The 24,031-nt window shown below is 43.6% G+C and overlaps 1 protein-coding gene across 1 annotated transcript in view; it reads left to right on the top strand.

Annotated features, from left to right (window-relative positions):
- The window catches only part of ME1 (malic enzyme 1), a 213,567-nt gene that overhangs the window by 104,313 nt on the left and 85,223 nt on the right, over positions 1 to 24,031 (top strand). Inside the window, exon 6 of the mRNA XM_060236575.1 lies at positions 2,699 to 2,802. Coding sequence (XP_060092558.1) covers positions 2,699 to 2,802 — 104 coding nt within the window. The remainder of the gene's footprint in view (positions 1 to 2,698; positions 2,803 to 24,031) is intronic.

The following is a 24,031-nucleotide window of genomic DNA, read 5'->3' as shown; positions in this document are numbered from 1 at the left end:
AATTAAACTATGTCTGAATTAATTTACACTATTGAATACTGTTTGATCCCAAATTTAAAAAGCCTGAATTGTGTAGGGACTTCATTTTCTGCATAAGAAAAGAAAAAGGCATCGTGCCTTTGCAAAGTCAAATTCAAGAAATATCTGGGGACTTTGGGGGTGGAGCCAGGAGACTTTGAGGGTGGAGCCATAAGCAAAGTTGTGACAAGCACAACTGACCATCACATTTAAAGGAACCACACACTTTTTAAATGCTTTCCCTACATTAGAAATAATGAAGGATAGGGGCACCTTCTTTGGGAGCTCATAGAATTGGACCACCTGGTCCAATCTATTTGAAACTTGGAGCAAATTTTGTGGAGAGTCATTAAATGCTATACTGAAAATATGGTGCCTCTACCTCAAAAAACAGCCCTTCCAGAGCCCCAGATACCCCCAGATCAATTCTCCATTATTCCCTATGGGAATCGATCTCCAAGGGAATAATGAAATGCCCAGCAGACATTTCCCTCTCCCCTCCCGTTTCTGATGACTCTGAACTGGGGGAGGGCCTGCTTCCCCTTGGGGATTGGCATCTGTACTCACGAGTTGCTGAACTTCCAACTTCTTCAAAGTAACACAGAAAAACTGACCTCTGAAAAGATTATGCAACCAACGAAGGGTCTGGGCTGCAAAGGACCTCTCCAAAATTGTGCAACCAATGGAGGGTCTGGGCTGCTTTTACAGCCACGTTATTCTGCCTGCTCCCCCACCCTTCAGCCTTAAAGACGCAGATGCACCATTCCAAGAGGAAGCCTTTCCAAGCGGAGTCTGAAGCCTCCAGAGGTGGAAAGACACATGGGGACTGTGGGGGCAGGGCTGTGCCCTGCCAGCCAGCTGTCTGGGAGGGGAAAGAAGCCTGGGAAAGTGGGAGAACCCCCGCTGGGATCTGGGGATTGGCAAGCCTACTTTGCTATTTCTCCTCTAGACGCGTCATGTACTTATATTCCATATAATCTTGCAACAGGGTTTGCTTTGAAAGGTTAAGGAAACTCTGTAGTAAAATATGTGTTTATTATAAGCCCCTATTTCCCATGACAGCATGTCTGACTTCAAACTGGAAATGATGGGGTAAGTCCAGCCTCCTTCCTTGAGTTGAGGAAAGAGCTACTTAAGCTGGAGGAAGTCATCTTAGGCTGGAGGAAGGCTCCAGACTTTGCTCAGGAGAGTGATAGGCTTCATCCCTAAGCAGCATGATCAGAGTTGCACCACAGGAAGCCGATTTCCCTGCTTCCTCCTTTCACTTCAACTTTCTCGGACTCAAAGGAGCAGTGAAGGGTGCAAACTGGGAATCTTCAGCAGGAGGAGAGAATCAGCTAAAAGGTCCTCCCATCCTATGTAAATGGAAAGGCCAGGGCCTTTTTTGTAGAAAAAGCCTAGCGGTAACTCATTTACATATTAGGCCACATCTTCTGACACCAAGCCAGCTGGAATTGCATTTCTGTGCGTTCCTGCTCAAAAAAAGCCCTGGGAAAGGCCATTCCATCGGAAGAGCTGTTACCATTCGGTCAGAATTGCATCATAAGATCCAAGGTATAGCAGGAAAAAAAACCTTTAGGCCCCGCCCACCTTCAGGATCTATAATCTTTAATGTACCTGTCTTTCTGTATTCCACCACTGTCATTGCATGAGAAGGCTGATTCTGATGTCGGGAATGAACAAGAAGAAAAGATTAACCTTTCCACAAAATAGCATTGTAGAGGCTATTGTGTGCAGCCAAATTCCTCCATTGTGCCTGGAATTGACTTCATTCATGACTATACTTTCTGTGTTTTCGATTAGATTGAACCTCTAAGTAGCAATGTACCTGGGAATACAATAACAAAAAAGTGGTCGTTGTATCAGCATTTTATAGATCTACATGTTCATCACATTTTAGGTTGTATAGCTCCTATTTATTGGTCAGTGGGAGTAAAGTTTTGTATATACACTATAATGCATATGATCTTAAACTCTGTTTAACATTCCTTGAGAGTTATTAAACTAGGGTCATGAAAAATGATCTCGTGAGATTCATGCTTCATTCTGCATAACTTTAGGAAACAAAATGTAGTCTGAATAGCAACTCTATTACAAATAAAGCATGAAACTACCATATTCTTCCATAGTATGTTTTCCATTAAAAAAAAAGATATTAGAAGGTATTCCATGAGGTCTAGAAATGTATTTTTATAAGACAGAACAACTTCATACCATGCTTCAAAATTAATTTGAATTAAGAATTAGAATTTTTAGTACTACTTGATTTAAACACTGAATGACGTTCTTGTCTAAAATGTCATGTTTCAAAAGTAATCAGTACTTTGAGGTTAAGCTCTTCCAAGTTCAAGGTACTCCATCTTTCACAATACATTCTGGGCTAGAAGAATGGTCAGCTTCTGCCTCAGATCTATTGTTGGATTTATATTTGGCCCAAGGGATAAATGCAGCAGTGCATATTCATCCTAAATCCAAGGCTCTCCATCACCTACAAGGAATGTTGGTCCTCTCTTAGTCTCTGAATTCATACTGTTTGTGCTTATTATGATTTTCACCTATATGATCTGCTCTGTTACCAAAACATTATAAACCAGCTTAAATCTCTATAGACATGGCATTGATTTAGAGAGAGACAAAATGATAATGTGCTCAATTTATCTTTTGTTATATTTGTTAACAGACATTGCTAAACGATCCTTTGTATATTGGACTGAAACATAAACGAATCAGAGGCCAAGCTTATGACAACCTTCTAGATGAATTTATGCAAGCTGTGGTCAACAGGTAACTTGTTATAATTGTATTTACACTGTATAATGACATTGAATTCTGCCTTTCTCAGGAACAAAAGTGTAGCAGCTAGGAGGAAAAATATCTTTCTTTATTCAGTTCTTTATAACTTAGTAAAATGCAGTAGATACATGAAGCTTATTTATTTATAGCATATTTATACTTTAAACTTTTACAGATATACTTTATTCAGGCTTAATAGCCTTGGCTATTAACATTTAGGAATTGGACATTTAGGAATTGGAAATAACAACAAAGCTGCGTTTAGTTACATCAATTATGCAAGTTTTGCTGTAATTACTTTTAAAAATATTAATTTATGAACACTAGAAGTGGTCCAGTATTTTGAAAGCCACTTTTCCAAGGAATTTCTCCCTGGTTTCAGCATATTTTGGACAGTAGAAAAAAACGTGATAATGAATCAGACAAAGGGCAGTCACAAAAGCGCTCTTCTGGAGGTGTCCTAAAGAAACAACTCTTCATCTCTGAGCTCTGGGCAATGTGTTGCAGTGTGCTATCATATACAACTTCCTCAGTTTGGAAACCATCAGAGTCCCGAGATATTCTGAGGTTTCAGATTCAGCTGGGCATTTGATACTCACATAGAGTGGGGAACATATCTTTTCCTCTCTGTTAAGAGGTTCATAGGCCTCTGTGGACTCCACTGAGTGATTTTGTAATCCACAGTTCTGTTCCACAAAGACCAGAAACACTGATGGTCTGCTAATCAAGTGGAAACAGGGATGTCTTCAACATTAAGCTGTCTAAATTTGAAATTAATAATGGCTTTCCATAACAAAGTTGAGATATTTGAAAGGCCCATTTCATGCCATACAAATGAAGACAGTATACACAAGGTTAGAGCAAGGATTTTACAGAAAAAGTTTGTCTGAAGCTTGTCAAATAGTTTCATTGGGCCTAAAAACCAGTTTGGTGAACCATTAGACGGCAACGTGACTGTCTTGTATGCCCTCAAAATTGCTGGTATATATTGAGCACTTTGGGTGAAGAAAAATTCCTTAGTGTTAACAAAGTTAGTTCAGTTTTCTATTTTGATGAATTGAATGTGCTTTTGAACCAAGATAAGTTGAATTGAAACATGCTCCCTAAACATCTGAATTCATTAACTGCTTGCATTAAGTGTATCAAATTTTCCAATTTTCATTAGCTGCTCCCTAGGTTTTGTAAATATAATGGTTTTAGATTTATCATAATTAGTCTCTTAAGAGTTTATTGCTGCAGTAAGTCATGAAGACTTTTATTGTTCTCTTTAGATCAGGGGTGTAAAACTCATTTGTTAAAAGAGCCAGATCTGACATGAGACCTTGTTGGGCTAGGCCACATGTTTCATAAAATGTAATGCTAAATAGCAGAGATGGAAACTTTATAAAGGACACAAACACAATTAAAGATTTTTTTAAAACTTAAAATAAAACATACTTAAAAGATTAGCACTCTTGCAATATTTATTTAACTGTCTCTGATAACTGACACCTCTTGCTCCGAATTATTGCATCAAAATCTGGAGACATTGTCTGTGCTGTGGCAATCTTGAGTATGCTGTTCAGGTATGTGTCTGTAAGTTGCAAACCTACTTTTGTCTTATTGACATTCATTACAGAAATCTCATGATCAATGCTTTGACCCTAAGAACCAGAGGAAAATATGAAATGGCTGGGCATTGTGAGCTTTTGTACATAAATTGCTTCTTGTGTTGGTCAAGAACATGTGAAGACACCATGACAGACTGAGGGCTGTGTGTTTGTCTACAAAACTATAGTCTTCCCCAGAGAAATAACTACAACTCCTATGAGGCAGTGCTTGAACAGAGAAACAGCCATGTATAGTGGTCAGTATCAGTACAGTGTTCAGTATCCCCAGTCTACAAAGGAAATGTGCTGGGTGAACTTGGTCTGGACACACACTCTCAGCCTAATCCATCTGACTGAGAAAGACTGGATCATGAAGGCATGAATACAGAGACAGGAGAGAGGCAAAACCCAGTTGTACCCAGGAGAGCCCTGGCATAATGAGCCAACAAATATATATATCTGGGCTAATATGAGCCCTCTGGGGGCCTGATATGGCTCTCTGCCTGCATGTTTGACACCCCTGATTTAGACCAATCCTTAGACCAATCTGTGCAAAACTGATAAATTGTGAAGGAGTTATACCAGCATAAACATAGGTGCCATCATGCCACCCCACCAGCTAGGAGCTATTTTCAGAAGGCCAGGAGGGAAAGCATCAAGTTCGGGGATTTTCCAGTTTTTAGTACTTTGATCAGTTCAACTATCGATGGATTATGGGTTCACAGAGCGGTGGCTGCTGAAGGGCAATTGTAGACCCTAAGTTGAGTTCAGCATCATGTTTCTTGTAGAGGTTTCCAAAGTAGCTTTCCCAGATAGCTGCTGGAATTGGAGCTATGGTTGCCCCTCTGGGTTTCAGTAATCAGGTAATTAGGTGCTAGAGAGACATAACTCATTTTCCTTTGGCAGCTGCAATTATTTCCTCCTGTAAGGATTCAGTAGCCTGATCCCTTTTCTTCTTTAGTGTATCCTTGTATTCCTTTTTAGATCAGGAAAACAAGTGTCTTGCAGTAGTTGTATTTTTTTTGTTTTAAAAGCCTGTATCTGAGCTTAACTTGGTATTTATATTGTTGTCTTGTTATTAATGTATTTATACAGAATAGCAACAAGATGTCCCTGGAATCATGACAGTAGGAAAATTTCTGCTAAAAATAATTTACATTGAAGGAAAACAGGATGGGATCAGGCAGCCATTATGGTGAATTCCTTTGCTAAGTTCTTGGAAACTTGTTCATTATATATAATGACCCAGCAAATAAGAACCATTTCATATGCTGCAAAATTAGTGTGTAATAATCACTATTTGTACAGGAATTATAGGGAAACCCATATGGAAATCTTAATGTGTGATGGCTGTGTACTATTTTTTTTACTGAGTAGAAATGTGATAAACTTTCATAAAGAAGGAAATCATGTCCAGTAACAGTTTCAGTTTCAATAACAGTAGGTGCACCCACAGCAAATAAAACAAAACAAGGACTCTGCAGTCATCGCACACTATACTTTATATTCAATGTATTCCATGTAAAGCCTTTCCTAATAACCTCCTTAGAAAGCTTATCCTGAATAGGAATGCTATGAATTCTGCAATAAACATGTTTGGCAGTCAAATGTACCCAGTTTGACACTCACAATCAGACTGTGAGCCGAATGAGAATACATTCCATGAAGCAACTTGAATAGCTGTTGAAAAAGTTTGTAACTGCCTGTTTGTCAGAAGTTGACTTACAGCTGATTGGAGGATCAGCTAGGCGTAGGGTTCTGATCTCCTAGCATTTCCCTGTTTCCTGGTCTTGTACTGGGACATGGGAAGCTTTGGGTGGAATAAAAAGGCAACTCACAGTGATGGGTGATCAGCTGGGAATGGGCTTCTAATCCCTCCCTCAGAAAACCTGCTACATGTTATAGAACAGAAGCTCACTTCCACCTTATCCCTTATCAGCTGGGAGTTGGCTTCTGGTCAGCGGCGTCACTGGGGCGGGCCCAAGAGGGCCATCGGCCCTCCCCCAGAGCATTCTCATTGGCCCCAGGCACTGACCCATGCCCCCCCCCAACAGGAAGGGGCTGGCCGCGCTGCTGCCTCTACCACAAGGGGATCAGCATTCTCCACCCCCCAGGTGAGTGGCTTGCTTCGGCTAAACTTTGCAAGGTAGATCCGAGCGGGGCAGCCGGGTTGGTCTGAAGCAGTTGAATGAAGCAGGAGCCAAGGGGCACCTTTCAGACGGACCCAAGTTTCGATGGAGAACGTACGCTTGCGTTCGAAAGAAAAAAATGGGGTTGGTCTTAAAGGTGCCCCTTGGCTCCTGCTTTGGTCAACTTTGCAAGGTCTCTTCTCCCCCCCCCCCTTCCTATTCTGCTTTTTGCTCATCGCGACGTTGCAAGGGATGCATTTGGCCTCGTGATGGGGGGAGAGGTCGAGAGGGGAGGGGGAAACGAGGATTCCCTTTCCCCCCTCCCTCTCCGGATGTATGCAACCTCCCAACTTTTGCAAAAAAGTGATACCACAAAGGGGAGCTTTAGGAAGTTCCCTGAAACACCCCCCCTCCTCTTCCCACTTTCTGTTCGAAGCGTCACCGCCTCGATCCGATCCCAGGCGTTCCGATGACCTGAACAGGTGCATGTGCGGAGTGCGAGACCGGTTGCCAGTCTCCAGGTGGGGTCCGGAGAGCGCCCCCGATTACAGCAATCAGCTGGCCCTGGAGGGGAAACGGCTGCTTTGCGAAGTGGACTCAGGGGCTTTGAGCTCCTCGGAACGCCCTTCCCCGACCCCAAACCTCCAGGAATTCCCCAGTTCGGAGTTGGCAACCCTATAACTTGGTTTGTTCCATGCATTCTTTTGGAGGAAGAATAAGGGGGCTGTCCCCGATCTCCAGCTAAATCCATTTTTCTGCCAAAGAAATCGGCTTGTGATACAAGCCTTGTGTGTTTGTTTGTGTGTGTGAGCTGCAACTTAAAGGGGTCGGCTTCCAGAGGAACTGAAATCCAGTTAGCCAGCGAGAGGGAGAGAGAGAGAGCTGCAGGGGGGGGGGGGAGGGAGGCTGTCTGTGACCAGAGGGTGGATGAGGGAGGGGCCATGTGAAGTGGGCGGGGTTGTGTGCGGAGGGGGTGACGCAGCCCTCCAAAAGGGGTGATGCCCAATGGGGGGGGTGACTTGAATCAGTTACACCCCAGGGTGCAACCCACCCTAGTGACGCCTCTGCTTCTGGCGGCTGCAAGTAGCATGTCCCCGCAATTAGACACAAACAAGTTGCAAACAGCTGAACCAAACGGCTGAACCAGAACACCGTTTGATCAGCTGCCTGATGGCCACTGGTGAAAAATATGTGCATCAAACTGGCAGGCATTACTCGAGCGCCTCTAAACCTCCCAGTGTTTAAATTATTGCATATAAATATAGGCTAAGGTTGCAAATATGAATATTTTTTAAAATTAGAAAAACTATATGTTGTGTCTCCATTGACATGGATCTCAGAGCTGTCTTGCAGGATCTAGAATGGGAACTAGCCTGGGGTGCAGGGACTCAGTGTTGATATGCTGGATTAGTTCTGGAGCATAAACAAGATAAGCATGGGATTACATCATAGATCTGCAGGTTAACTAATCAGAGGTTTTGTAAGAGTCCTTTTGGTTCCCAATCTCTGTCAGAAATTTTATTTTTTTAAAAAACCTGTAAACTTTTTATTGCATTAAGATGTTTGGATATTTGTTACTCAAGCACTGAACAGGTTGTGTACCCCTGCTTTCCATTATGCTTTCTCAAAGGGAAATGGAAAAAATTATTTATCCACATTTATTCAACTGAAAGGCAAGTGCATTGTGAAACTTTGGTTTTTTTTCCCCCTTTTATTGAAGAAGTAGTGCATCTTGTAGAATATAGTTAAATAAAAATGTACAGATTTTTAAATGTTGGTTTGATTTAACATTTAATTATAGTGCCATGAGACGCAATTAATTTATTCATTTGGCACAGTCTTTTATTTTGGCAAGCAAATGTATTGGCAAGAAATATATTGCCGTGTTACTGGAAATCATGAAGGAATAGTTGGGCTGCATAGTAGTTTCAATAGCAACTAGTTAAACAGATTTGGGACACATTCTGGATTCATAGCTACCACTGGCTGTTCTATGTTTGTTCTTCTAAGGTCTCCTGGAAGTCATTATAGTGATCATATCACTTTGTGAGAAAAGCATAGATTTTCTCACTAAGTGAAAAATGCGTTATCATGGGTATGGTGAAAAATTGCAAATAGGACAAAATTATGCAGTTCAAGGTGAAATACAGGGTTGGATCCAGTGATCCAGCTGTGCAAGGATCATGCATCTTCTCTCCTTTCCCTTCTCTCCCAGCTGTCCCTTCCACTCTTGGGAAAATTGATTCCTAGGTTCATGAGATATGCCTGAAGTAACAGCCACATATGTTGGCTTCCATCTGAATATTAGAAATGGATGATAGCTGTTCATAGTGGCAGAGCTGAAAAAGTAAGACATGTTCCTTACCGCCCATTTGGCTGGAATATTTAAGAAGAAGAATTTAAGAAGAATTGCAGATTTATACCCTGCCCTTCTCTCTGAATCAGAGACTCAGAGCAGCTTACAATCTCCTATATCTTCTCCCCCCACAACAGACACCCTGTGAGGTGGGTAGGTTGAGAGGGCTCTCACGGCAGCTGCCTTTCAAGGACAACCTCTGCCAGAACTATGGCTAACCCAAGGCCATTCCAGCAGGTGCAAGTGGAGGAGTGGGGAATCAAACTCGGTTCTCCCAGATAAGAGTCCACACACTTAACTACTACACCAAACTGGCTTTCACTTGAAGTGATCATTTATCTTTTCTATTTCAATAAATTCTTACTATATGGAACTGATGTGGTGAGAGGGCAGTGGCGAAGCAGTTACAGACCTTCCTGGATGACACTTCCGTCCTCGACCCATTTCAGTCCGGCTTTCGCCCGGGACACGGGACGGAGACAGTGTTGGTTGCCTTAGTGGATGACCTTCAACGGCATCTGGATCGGGGTGGCTCGGCGGTGCTGATGTTGTTAGACCTGTCGGCGGCGTTCGACACGGTCGACCATTGGCTACTGACGTGCCGCCTCGCCGACGCAGGGATTCAGGGGTTGGCCTTACAGTGGCTTTCCTCTTTCCTGGAAGGTCGGGGACAAAGGGTCGCAATTGGGGGGGAGCTGTCTCGGAGGCGCCCACTTGATTGTGGTGTGCCCCAAGGGGCGGTTCTCTCCCCGATGTTATTTAACATCTACATGCGGCCCCTTGCCCAGATTGCCCGAAGGTATGGGTTGGGGTGTCACCAGTATGCTGATGACACCCAGCTCTATCTGCTGATGGATGGCCAACCTGTCTGCGCCCCGGAAAACCTTGACCAGGCACTACAGGCCGTGGCTGAGTGGCTCAGACTGAGTGGGCTGAAGTTAAATCCTACGAAGACAGAGGTCCTTTGCTTGGGCCGCCGCGGCCCGGGGAGGGGGATCCCCCTGCCGGCTTTTGATGGTGCGCCGCTTATGGCGGCGGACAGGGTCAGGAGCTTGGGGGTGCTATTGGAGCCTTCTTTAAAGATGGAGGCTCAGATAGCAGCCGCTGCCAAGTCCGCATTTTTTCATCTTAGACGGGCAAGGCAGCTGGCCCCCTTTCTGGAGCGCGACAACCTAGCAACAGTGATCCATGCTACGGTCACCTCAAGGTTGGACTACTGCAACGCCCTCTACATGGGGCTGCCCTTGTCTCAGACCCGGAAACTGCAGCTGGTGCAGAATGCCGCGGCCCGGCTGTTATTGGGTCTCCCAAAGTGGGAACACATTCAGCCGGGTCTTCGGACTCTGCACTGGCTTCCAGTGATATACCGAGTCCGGTACAAGGTGCTGGTTATTACCTTTAAAGCCCTATATGGCCTGGGACCTGCCTACCTGAAGGACCGTCTCTCCCCACATGTTCCCCAGAGAGCACTGAGGTCAGGAACACAAAATCTCCTCACTATCCCCGGGCCAAAAGAAGCCCGCCTGAAAGCCACCAGGGAAAGGGCTTTCTCCGTTATGGCCCCCATATGGTGGAATCAGCTGCCGGAAGAGGTGAGGGCCCTGCGGGACTTAGCGCAGTTCCGCAGGGCCTGTAAGACGACCCTCTTCCGGCTAGCCTATACCTAGCCTACATTTAGCTAGGATAACAACCGGAGGAAACTGGCCAGCCATCTGTTCACAGGAAACTGAATTACTCTGTTTTAATGTTTTAACTGCTTAAATTATTTAATTGTTTTACATTTGAAATTGTTTACTTTTAAGTTTGATTAATTGTTGGAAGCCGCCCTGAGCCATCCGTGGGAAGGGCGGGATATAAATCCCAAATAAATAAATAAATAAATAAATAAAAATAAACTATATGATGAAATCATCTTTACTAGATCAAAAGTTAGTACAAGAACGTGGCCATATTTAAGGAGAAAGGTATGGTCAAATTAACAAAAGCAGTTTTCCATTACAAAAATTTGAGTTGCCTTCTGAATTGAGCATGAACAATGGTGCTCAAGATTTTGTTTACAGTTTGCTCTCTGTTAGAACGGTTGTAACATATCACTATTATTTTTGACTTTCAGAACTGGAGGCTTTCATTTGTGTTCTCAGAATGTGAACTGAGTGATTTGTTTTAATCTGTATGCGTTTCTTTAGCAACTTTAAAGCATGACAAGGAACATCGCCAGTCTGAGAAGACAATACTGACTTTGATGAACCAAGGGTCTGATTCAGTATAAGGCAGCCTCATATGCTCTTATGTTCATAATTGCAATTTGCAGTATATAGCAAGAAATACATAATACTTTTCCTCGCATATCAAACATCCGCAATTTTGTAATTTAAGGCCAAGCAGTTGTACCAAGTTTTGTCTTTAATAATTTTAGAGGTACTTTTGTGGTGCCTAGCATGCTATCCAGAGAGGGTTTTTCGAAATGCAGAGTGAAATAGTTGTTGACAAAAGGTTGTAAGCTATACAGACAGATTCTTCCAGTAATGCTGTGAAACAGACAATAGTACAGATGTGCAGCTTCTGTATATTTAGGAGTTATATGGAAGAGTAATTTTTGGCAGGACCTAGGGTTGCCAATCCCCAGGTGGGGGCAGGGGATCCCCCAGTTTGGAGGCCCTCTCCCCGCTTCAGGGTCGTCAGAATGCGGGGGTGGGGAGGGAAATGTCTGCTGGGAACTCTATTATTCCCTATGGAGATTTATTCCCATAGAAAATAGTGGAGAATTGATCCATGGGTATCTGGGGCTCTGAGGGGCTGTTTTTTGGGGTAGAGGCACCATATTTTCAGTACAGCATCTAGTGCCTCTCCCCAAAATATCCCCCAAGTTTCAAAACGATTGGACCAGGGGGTCCAGTTCTATGAGCCCCAAAAGAAGGTGCACCTATCCTTCATTATTTCCTATGGAAGGAAGGCATTGAAAAGATGTGCTGTCCCTTTACATGTGATGGCCAGAACTCCCTTTGGAGTTCAATTATGCTTGCCACAGCCTTAATCTTGGCTCCACCCCTAATGTCTCCTGGCTCCACCCCCAAAGGCTCCTGGCTCCACCCCCAAAGTCCCCAGATATTTCTTAAATTGGACTTGGCAACCCTAGCAGGACCATATTGCTATACAAGGGTGAAGGGTCTCAGGTTTTGGTGGGAGAAGAATTGGAGTAGTGGATAACTTTGCCATGTCTCATGGGTGGGAGGGAGGGGCAAACCAGATAATGGTTTTGGATCAAAAGATGCTCTTCTGCTACCATGACAGAACTTATGCCAACGCACATCTTTTTACTCAGCCTGTTAATTAGGGTTTTTTTTTAATTTTTCTAGTTTTTCATAGTCTGCTTCTGTTTTATTGATTTTGTATTGGTTTGGTTTTGTATTGGACAAAAATGTGTGAGCTGAAGCCAAAAAATCTGTGAGCTAGCTCATGCTAACTCAGCTTAGAGGGAACACTGGTCCAGTGCTGTGTTTTCAATGGCCACTCCCAGCAGGTTTTTAATATTGTGATGTGGTTTTAATTGTAAGCCACCTTGAGTATGACAGAAATAGCCTAAATAAATCCTAGTGGAGCAGCACTTCTGTTGGTATAGGAAGGGTGAATTTTCAGTTCCATTCAGTTTACTTTATTACGATCTATGACCAGAGTCAGGGTGAATTTTGCCTTTCCCCCTCCCCCTTCCCCTCCCCCCCCCCAGCGCACTGTAGCTCCATCCTCAAATCTGCAGGAATTTCCTAACCCAGAGCTGGTAACCTCAATCCCCTCCCATGCTCTGTGAGAGTCCCCTGATGGAAATGGGGTGTGTGGCTGACCTGCTTGGTCTGCGGCGAGAGGTGTGAAAGTTGCATTCCACAAACTCTATTCTGCTTCCCATACTTGGGATCTAATTAATTAGTTTTTGCACATTATAGTTTGTTTAAATACACACTAATATAAAATGGGCAAGGATTAGCTTTATAAGCTAGTTAGGAAAGGAAGAATGTACCGGGCTGATTTAAATCCAGTCTTATGGCAGTCCAAGCTGTGATGCTGAGATTTCTTCTAATAGGTATGCTGAAGAATTGTTTGGCTGAGAAAAGACAGCCCTTTCTGAAATGTGAGGAGAATTTAATTACTTGACTGATTTATTCCCTGGTAGTACTGGCATCAGTAACATTCATGACATTTCTTAGAAAACCACACATCAGTCTCTGCTTCTGAATTTATAACTGCTGTGATTTATGCAGAACTGTAAAGAAAATTAGATCTGAAGTGCTGGAAAATGAACTGTGGTCATGCCTGCTACGCTTAACTGATGCTTTGACATTCACAGTTAGGATTGCTGGGTCTAGATTGGGAAATTCCTGGAGGTTTTGGGGGTGGAGTCTGAGGGGCAGGGTTTGGGGAGAGGAGAGTCCTCAGTGAGGTATCGTGTCATAGAGTTCTTCCCTCCAAAACAGCCATTTGTTCAGGGAAACTGACTCTGTAGTCTGGAATTCCGTTGCAATTCTGGAAGACCTCCAGGAGGTTGACAACTTTATTCACAGTGAACCTAGCTCTACATTCAGTCTATATAAGGCCCTCATACTGTGGCTACAATGGGAAATGCTGTCAAGTCATAGTTGACTTATGGTGACCCTGTGGATTTTCAAGGCAAGAGAGGCTCAGAGGTGGTTTGTCATTGCCTGCCACCATGTCATGACTCTGATATTCCTTGGAGGACTCCCATCCAAATAGTAGCTAGGGCAAAACCTGCTTTGCTTCCGAAATCTGACAAAATGGGGCTAACCTAGACTATCCAGGTCAGGGCCCTCATGCTGTATCTCCTTATTATTGTTAATAAATCATAAATAAAACCTTCTCATTCCTTAGTAATAAACTTGTTTACAATAAAAGATCTAAAAAGTGTCCAAATCACATAATTATATGGGCAAAGTACAGATATAATACTTCCCTCATGAGTGATCGACAAGATTTACATCTGTACTGGGATTTTAAACTAGACTTTGAAGCAGGTTTTGAACTCTAGAGGGAACTCAGCTATCATTAACCATCATGACTTCTGGTACAGATGAAATGCTTAATCATGATTAAGACTGACTAGGGAAGGGAGGATGGAATTCATACAGTAGAGGGGAGGGGAGCAATTACAGAAGTCCAGGAAGCACCACCCCAAGCAGGCTAGAGACTGTAGCATGATTTTGACTTTGAGTTGTGTATAAATATGGCCTATTTTGCATGCACATCTTATGCAGATTTTCAGAGCAGTAAGCCTTTAATCTTAACTTTGAATATGTGCCCACCTTATGCACAATTCTTTTTTTCCTTTGGTGCATTTATTCTGCAACTGCAATACCCCCCCCCCACACACACACTTTTGCAAATCAGGGAGATGTGACATGTGGGGAAAGGTGTCCAGATTTTTTTTAAAAAAAGAAAAACTCACATAGCTGTTCTGTCACAGCTGCACAGTAGCCTCCAGCAAGCACCTTCCATTTAAATCTTAGTGGTTCAGGTTTTGTGCATGCATTTTAGCATTAGTGTGTAGAACGAAAGGGAACAGAAAGGAACGCAGGCAAAGGGGAAACCCAATATTGAAATTGACAAGACTTTTTTTTTTAAAAAACTAACAAGCAGCTGGGAAGCTCCAGTGCGGAGCACTAGAGAGTTCTCTACTGTGTTATCAGCTACTGTAAAAAATGGGAAAGAGTCACACAAACAAAAACAGGAGTCACACAAACTCGTAACATGGAGGAACATGTTGAGTATACAGAATATAAGGTAGAACCCACTGACACTGGCATTGCACACTGTGATAGTTGGTAACATGTGTATGTGCATGCATGCACCTGTGCAAAGTTGACTGCAACTCCCATCACGCTTTGCATAGGGCTGCAATTTGCATGGGAGAGGAGTTCTCTGGCAGAAGTCCTGGTGAGGTTTTTTTTACTTGTGCCATTAAAGAGAAAAAAAAGGGAGGGGTATTTTCACCAATTCCCTAGTGCAGCTGCAGAGTAACACTAATTTCCTACCCTTCCTTGCAAATTTGTGTGGTTTTCTCTTTATAATTCTCTAATTTGATCCTTCATGCTGGTTGTGATCTTAGCAGTTTTTAAAAGCCTGTCCTTTGTGGATTGTCTTCCAAACGGATCAATCCCAATCAATTCTTAAGTCTGGTAGTTTGCAGAAGGTTCATGTGGCTCAGCTACTATTTTAATGTTTGGCTTCCAGAGATTACCAAAATGCACCCCCCTCCGCCGGTCACTAAAGCATTAAAGGAAAAAATGTTTTCAGGCTTTATGCTTCCCATCCCGGTGTCTGTCTCTCTTTACGTCTCATGCCTCTCTCATTCTGCACTGATGATTCCCCTCTCTTTATTTTGTTTGGATGAAGCACTGAAATTCTTTTTTTTTGCACTGGGGATGCTGTTGTTTGCCTCCTCTTTAGTCCCCCTTTCAAGTCAACACCAACAAGGAACAAAACCTCACACAGCTCCTTTTAAACAACCCCTAGTTGTTTAAATTTTTTTATTCAGCTGAGACTAGCAATAGTCTCATATTGCTAGACTCATGCTTCTCGTAAAGCAAATTAAAATTATAAACAAGGGGGAAATGGATCTTGTACATTGATGAAGGTGGAAGGATGACAGAATGTACAAAGTGGACTGAACAACCTAGATGTGTGTGGGGGGGAGTGACCTTTGAGGGATGGTAAAAGGGCGAGGGGGAATCAAAGGAAATCTGTACACTTTTGAATTACCTTTAGCTTGGAAGTGAAACAAGGGGGAAAACTGGTGCAAAAACACTCCCAGATATCCCAGGGAAACAGTTACCAAAAAGTGAGCTGAGCCCTGAAGGAAGAAAAATCAATGCAAAATGACAAAGAAAACCCAACAGACATGCACAGTGAAAGCAAGAGAAAACACCTGTGCATTATAGGTCTATATCATCTTCTTTCAGCATCTTCATGAGTAGCTTACTGATAACTTAGTGTGAAATTGCTGTAAGGGAACATGAGAACTCGAAGGTGACATGATTCCAAGATCAGATGAGATTGGGTGTGTTCATGGTGGTATGTCTGTAGGCAAAGGTGACATGGTTGACTTGAATTCTTATTTTAAAATAATTTTGGTTCATTGATGATGAAGAGACATTTTATATCAATTCCATTTTCCTTGTTTCTAATCCAAGATTCCACTTAGCAATCAGAGTAATTTCCACTGCTATCATTTTATTATCCCTACCAGAGGGAAATTCAATTATAACTTTGTTTCTCACACGATGTTACTATGTGATTGCTGTGCACAAGAGACAAGTATCATGTTTAGTTTAAAATGGCACTTAGTTTTTGCTCTTTGGAAATAACCACAGACTAAATGCCTACACTTATTTCATCACTGGTGGATTATAACTTCAAATTTATTCACTCTTTCCTTTGCCAATTTTATCAAGTTTTAGTGGCCACTGAAAGTGAGTGCTACCTAGTTCTTTAAAAAAAACCCCATCTAGACAGCTTTCAGTAAGAAAACAAGTAATTATGATCCAAGAGCATATGGAAGTACTTGGCAAAGCAAATAAGTCTGGAAAAATAAAAACACTCTTTTCAAAAACTGATCTGAGAGACCGGAGAGCCACTATGGAGTAATAATCAGAGTGCTGGAATAGGACCCAAAAGACTCAGATTCAGACCCCCACTCAAAACTTACTGAGCTGAGAATGCAAAGACTGGCTTGAACCTCCACAACCTATTTCACAGAATAGCTGTTGGGATAAAATTGTTAGGGGAATACAATGTATGCTGCTCAAAACTCCTTGGAGACTGGGAGGATTTAAAAAACAAAACAGAAAACCGTGATGCTTGATGCTAATTTTACCATAGAGTTTTGCCCCAAAACCAACACAATGCCCCAAAACCAACAGGGGAGTTTTCCCCCTGAATGCCTCCCAAATCCCACTGGCAAGACAAAAGGACCTGGTAACCCTAATCATAATGGTGATTGCTTGAAACATAACTGCTTCCTAAAATGACCAGCAGTTTTAATCAAACCATCAAAAATGCATCTGCCTTCTTATGATTGCTTTTCAGGAAGCCAGCATATTGTTATTTGCGCATTATTTTTTGGGTCTGAGTACTGAAAATGCGCGTGTGGGGGAGAGTTTTCCCATTTGAGCCTATCACACCAGGAATATTTATTTGCCTTACACAGGTAGTACATCCAAGGTAGATTGCAAGAATAAGTGCTAGCATTGTTTTTTTTTTTTTTAACAAGTTTATCTGTTTAGCTGACAGGGCTGTTTTTTGCAACACATAAAATGATTCAAAGCTGTTTCCTCACAGCAGTGCTTTGGAGCTATGTCACTTTACAGAGCAACATTAGAGTAGTCATACTGGCAAAAGCTTAGCATCTTCTGGTCTTAAGCCAAACTGACTACTCAGTATTGAACTTTTTTTTTCTTTTTAAGAGCTTGCCAGGAGACCACAGAAGCTGCTGTAAATTATGGATGGAAAATATTTTTAAAGGGCAGTTTTTGCAGACTAAATTTACCAAGTGCAGCTGGTTTGGTATATTTTCCAAATCAGATTTTAAAATACGATCCAGCTGCTTGCATTTTGCAATTAGCTGACATACTGACGTAATGTCATAAGTCCCAAACTGATTTCCTAATTTATTATATGTTAGGGACATTAGATATTAGTCTGGAGTCAGTGGTAAGTTGTATTTTATGTTGTTTTTGTAATGGATCATAAGTGAATGTTCTGATACAAAAATGATGGTATCTGAGATTAAAGGTGCTCATTTGGGTTTAGAGAAACCAATGAAGAAATGTTACACTGTGATTGCCACTTCCCATTTTCATAAATGTGTTACCAAGTTAGCTATGTCATTCTTTTCAGCAATTTGTATGATCTTCTTCGTGGTCTCTGTGCAGTCCCACACATGGGACCGAGAGGGCAGAAAATTGGACACTTTGGCCAGGAAAATGTTCAACCTTGCCTCCACTAATTCCAAGCTGAACAACTATCTAGCCTACTTTTCGGCTTACATCTTCAACTTGGCCAACCAATTTACGCCTCTCATCCCTTCCCTTCCCCTCGCCACCACTACTTCATAGCTACCCCCCCGTCTTCACTCCTCCATCAGGAGATCCTGGACTTGCTCCAGAAAAACGCGATAGAGCCCGTCCCTCCGCTACATCGAGGGACAGGCTTCTATTCAAGATATTTCCTGGTCCCCAAGAGGGATGGAGGCAAGCGTCCCATTCTAGATCTGAGGAAGCTCAACAAGCACATCGAATACAGGAAGTTCAGAATGATCTCCCTGCAGTCCATCTTGCCCCTTATCCCCAGGAATTCCTGGATGGCTTCTCTAGATCTTCAAGACGCTTACTTCCATGTGACCATTCGACCTCAACATCGGAAGTATCTGCGGTTTACCATGGGCCAGGACCACTTCCAATATGTGTCCCTACCATTCGGCCTCTCCACTGCGCCCCGCGTTTTCATCAAGTGCATGGCAGTGGTGGCAGCTGCGCTTCGCATTCGGAACATCCCAGTCTTCCCATACATCGACGACTGGCTTCTTGTAGCTCCGACCCAACAGCAACTGCAGCACAACCTCGACACAGCTCTCACCCTCCTGAGTTCCCTGGGCCTTCGCGTGAATGCATCAAAATCACACCTCACACCTACCCAGGACCTCAAGTTTATAGGCGCCCTTCTACGCACTTCTCTGCATCGTGTTTTTCTCCCCGAGGATCGGGCACTAACTATCATTGCCCTGGCCAAGTCAGTTCAACAACAACCTTGTCAGTCTGCGCTCACAATCCAACGCCTGCTGGGCCTTATGGCCGCCACAACATCTGTCCTTCACTTTGCCAGGCTACGGATGCAACAACTACAGCTCTGGTTTGTACGAGCCTACCACCCTCAGGCACAACCACAAAGCGTTTTGCTTACTGTTCCGCAGAGAGCGCTTCTATCTCTCACGTGGTGGACTGTACCCAACAATCTCCTTGAGGGCAAGCCGTTTCTACCGACTCCCCCGATGACCACAGTAACAACAGATGCCTCCAAGTGGGGATGGGGAGCCCACTTAGAGGACAAAACTGTCAGAGGACTTTGGACGACCTCCGAGAGAGCCATGCACATAAACTGCTTAGAACTGATTGCGGTACACAGAGCTCTTCTATCCTTTCTCCCACTGATAAGGGGCCGGCACGTTCAGATCTCCACGGACAATATGGCAACAGTTTACTACATAAACAAGCAAGGGGGCACCAGATCCCTCCGTCTGTGCCGTATAGCCGTAGTGCTCTGGGAATGGTGTGTCAAGCACAACATATACATGACTGCCATTCATCTCCCGGGTGTGGAGAATACTCTGGCCGACTCCCTCAGCAGGGTTCGCATAGACGACCACGAATGGTCCATCAATCCGACCTACCTTCGGCGTATCTTCCGATGCTTCGGAACACCCAAGGTGGACGTCTTTGCTTCCAGGGACAATGCCAAATGTCCTCAATTTTATTCCAGGAGGGGCAACGACGCCTTCCTACACAACTGGACAGGTCCCCTTCACTACTTCTTCCCACCAACCCCCCTTCTGACACGGGTGTTGGTGAAAATAGCACGGGATGGCACGGACTGCATCCTCATTGCACCATGGTGGCCTCGGCAACCGTGGTTCACGAGGCTTCTTCAACTGTCCCGCCACACTTACCGCCGGCTTCCTCCTGTGGGCGACCTTCTCTCTCAAGCCAGCGGTCAGGTTCTTCATCACAACCCTCGAGTCCTGGCCCTGGCAGCCTGGAGAATACATCCGCCTACCTCTCTACAGAGGTAGCCAACATCATCCTCAACGCAAGGAAGCCTTCCACTAGACTTTCGTATCAACGTAAATGGAAGCGCTTCTGTTCCTTTGCGACATCTAATCATCTGCAGCCAGAATCAGCACCCCTTAACCTGATCCTTGATTATCTACTTTCTCTACAAAAATCAGGACTCTGTTATTCCTCCTTAAAGGTTCACCTTTCTGCAGTTTCTGCTTTCCACAACCCGGTTGACGGCAAAACTGTGTTCTCCCATCCTTTGTCTAAGTCCTTTCTTAAGGGCATGTTGCACCTCAATCCACCTGTTAAGCCCTTTGTCCCGACTTGGAGTTTATCGTTAGTCCTTTCCTGCCTGATGAAAGTTCCCTTTGAACCTATGGCTACCATAGACCTCAACCTTCCTTCCTGGAAGACAGCATTGCTGGTAGCCCTTACCTCAGGTAAACGGGCAAGTGACTTATGCGCCTTCCGTCACGATCCTCCCTACACTATTTTCCACAGGGACAAAGTTGTTCTGTGACCGGACCCTGCGTTCCTTCCTAAGGTTGTCTCCCAGTTCCACTTATCAACCTCAACTTCTCTACCAACGTTTTTCTCCAACCCATCCGACCAGGGACAACGAGCCCTGCATTCTTTGGACGTTAGAAGGGCTTTATCCTTCTACCTTGATCGTACACAACCTTTCCGTAAGGACCCTAATCTGGGATGAGAGGCGTAAATTGGTTGGCCAAGTTGAAGATGTAAGCCGAAAAGTAGGCTAGATAGTTGTTCAGCTTGGAATTAGTGGAGGCAAGGTTGAACATTTTCCTGGCCAAAGTGTCCAATTTTCTGCCCTCTCGGTCCCATGTGTGTGACTGCACAGATGACCACTTGAAGATCATCAGTTACAGGTAAGCAACCTGTTTTTTTCAGTGGCTTAGGGTACATATAGCTTATATACCCATTGATGAACATTGTCACAGCTTTTACATGGAGCATAGAATGTGGAAGATGGTCTTGATTGACTTACTATAGGACCACAGAAAGGATCTTGCAAAAGACTGAGGATCATTTAGTACAGAGGTGCTGAACTCATATGTTATGAGGGCTGGATCTGATATTTGTCAGGCTGGACCGTGTGTACCATAACATGATCACTTTGTCAGGCTGGACCATGTATACCATAACGTGTAATATGGGGTACTGGATAAAAACTTTATAAAGATTATTTCAGATGTCAAATGGCAATAGCAGGCTTGATTGGACTAGGTGTAATATGAGGGGTAGTAGGCAAGGAGATATCAGTACTGGTAATGAGACAGGAAACCTAGTTTCAATATGGTCCAAGAGGATTCAGTCCAGAAGAAAGCAAAGAAAAAATGGCAGGCATTGATAATGATAGAAGAAATCTAGGTCTCAATTCAGGAGGATGCCTTGTCTTCAGCTTCATTATCAGTTGTGATTCAGCAGTAGGCTTGCCAATCCCCAGCTCCCAGCGGGGGTTCTCCCGCTTTCCCAGGCTCCTTCCCGTCCCCAGTCAGCTGGCCGGTGGGGGGAAGCTCCGCCCCCAACAGCCACCATGTGACTTTCCACCTCCGGAGGCTTCAGTCTCCAATTGGAAAGGCTTCCTCTTGGAAGAAGTTGGCAGCAACTCGTGAGTAGAGATGCCAATCCCTTGCTTCAGAGTCGCCAGAAACGGGGGGGGGGGGGCAATTGAAATGCTTTCAGCAGGAAATATAGAAGTTTGGCTACGCAAAATGAACAAAGCAAATCCACAAATGTAAAAGGAAAATAATTAAAGCGGATCAGTGGCAGGTGATTTAAAGACTCTAAAACTCTGGATCAAATTGAATGTAAAAATACCCTCAGTTGCTGACCTAAGAGTAGCAGTTGTTTTTAAGAGGAATTTCAAAGGGAGGTTAGAGACTGCTGACTAGGGTTGCCAGGTCCAATTCAAGACATATCTGGGGAATTTGGGGGTGGAGCCAGGAACAAGGGTGTGACAAGCATAATTGAACTCCAAGGGAGTTCTGGCCATCACATTTAAAGGGACAGCACACCTTTTTAAATGTCTTCTTTCCACAGGAAATAATGAAGGATAGGGGCACCTTCTTAGAATTGAACCCCCTGGTCCAATCGTTTTGAAACTTGGAGGATATTTTGGGGAGAGGCACTAGATGCTATACTGAAAATTTGTTGCCTCTCCTTCAAAAAACAGAGCCCCCGATATCTCCATATCAATTCCCCATTATACCATATGAGAATTGATCTCCACATAGGGAATAATGAAGTGCCCAGCAGACATCCCCCCCCCCCCCCCGTTTCTGGCGACTCTGAAGCAAGGGATTGGCATCTCTACTCATGAGTTGCTGCCAACTTCTTCAAAGTAACACACCATCTCAAGAGGAAGCCTTTCCATTTGGAGACTGAAGCCTCCAGAGGTGGAAAGTCACATGGTGGCTGTTGGGGGCGGAGCTTCCCCCCACTGGCCAGCTGACTGGGGACGGGAAGGAGCCTGGAAAGCGGGAGAACCCCCGCTGGGAGCTGGGGATTGGCAAGCCTACTGCTGAATCACAACTGATAATGAAGCTGAAGACAAGGCATCCTCCTGAATTGAGACCTAGATTTCTTCTATCATTATCAATGCCTGGCATTGTTATTTGGCATCTGAAATCACTTCACTCTCCAAAATATAAGGACAGATGGACTCACATTCTAGCCACATCTAAAGAAGTGAGCAGTGGCTCATGAAAGCTCGTTCCCTGCAACAAATTTTGTAAGTTGTTAAGGTGCTACTGGGCTCTTGGTCCCTTCTACTAATAAAAATTGCAAGCTGTGCTGTTAGAGTTCTCTCCCCACCCACCCCAGTCCGTTAGAACTGGAAAGGGGGATCTCGCGAAGTGGGCAAAATTGCAATCCAAGTGTTTAATTCATAATCAGGGTCTTTTTGAAAGAAAATAAAATTTATATAGGCACAGAAAAATCTAATCTTAAAAGAAGAAACTTTTCAGAATAAACCAAAATAATTTCCTGTCAGTTCCCTTATCCAGATGCATTTCTTTCCTGCCTTTTCCTTTTTAAACATGCATGTGTGTGATCAGGTCTCAAAGTAAACAGCAGAGCAGTGCAATCTTAATGTAAATTGTGCTTATCAGAAGAATCCCTCTTTCTCTCTCCCTCTCTCTGAAGAAGTATACACACATGAAAGTGTATATCCGGAATAAAACTTTGTTGGTCTTAAACGTGCTATGGGACTCCATCTCTCTCTCTCTCTCTCCCTCTGGCTCTTTCCCTCCCTTCCCTTCCTCCCCAAAGGAGGAGGAGGGGGAGGAGCCTTCAGCCAATGGGGGAAGGGAGGCGTGGCTCTCTTTCTTTCTTGTGCAAGGCAGGAGAGAGTGATTGAGGAAGTTGACGGTGGCTCAGTGACGGGAAGTTGACGGGAAGGGACGGTGGCTCAGTGGTAGAGCATCTGCTTGGGAAGCAGAAGGTCCCAGGTTCAATCCCTGGCATCTCCAAAAAAGGGTCCAGGCAAATAGGTGTTAAAAACCTCAGCTTGAGACCCTGGAGAGCCGCTGCCAGTCTGAGAAGACAATACTGACTTTGATGGACCAAAGGTCTGATTCAGTATAAGGCAGCTTCATATGTTCATATAAGTTGGGCAAAAGTGAGTTGTGATGTGGCAGCAGCAGCTGCCCCAGAGAAGGAAGGAGGAGAGAGTCAGTTGCTCGAGGGCTGGATAGAAGCCCGTGGGTCATATATTTGACAACCCTGATATAGTCCAGCCAGTGGTTTTGTGACAGGCTTCTTTGGGCCTTCATGTTCATTGAAAAGCAATTTATGTAGCAGAAGAATACAGACAGGATTGAGCTTTCTTCTAAGTAAACTGAAAGCAGAATGCAAGAAGGAGCAAGGAAGGACCCATAGAAGCAAGGAGTAAGTTATGAATGATGAAGTGGTTTCACTTTATGAACCACTGGTCCTTTCCACCTTAGAGAAGTAGCATTTTGCATAAGACTGATCTTTATTTGAGCTGTTCAGAATCATTCCTGTGGAACGTGTGGCAGGCTTAAACATTAGAGAGCTTGTAATCAAATAACTCCAAACCCAGCAAAAATATTTGTTTTAGTAATATTCTAACATTTATCTTAGTCTGTTAAACTGCAAAAGTGCCAAAAAAGCTCTTTAATATTTTTTCCTTTAATTCATCTCCAATATTATAATAAACCAGCATAATTTGAAAAGATTAAAGCTTTATTTTACACTGAAAGTTATTTATTTATTTTCTGATAATGGGATTAATTTTTATGTTCTCAGTGTGCAACACAGAATAGC

Source organism: Heteronotia binoei, chromosome 1 (genome assembly GCF_032191835.1).
Source record: "Heteronotia binoei isolate CCM8104 ecotype False Entrance Well chromosome 1, APGP_CSIRO_Hbin_v1, whole genome shotgun sequence".
In the NCBI taxonomy this organism is placed as follows: Eukaryota; Metazoa; Chordata; class Lepidosauria; order Squamata; family Gekkonidae; genus Heteronotia; species Heteronotia binoei.
The sequence above is the reverse complement of the archived record's forward strand: the minus strand, read 5'-3'. Positions and strand labels throughout refer to the sequence as shown.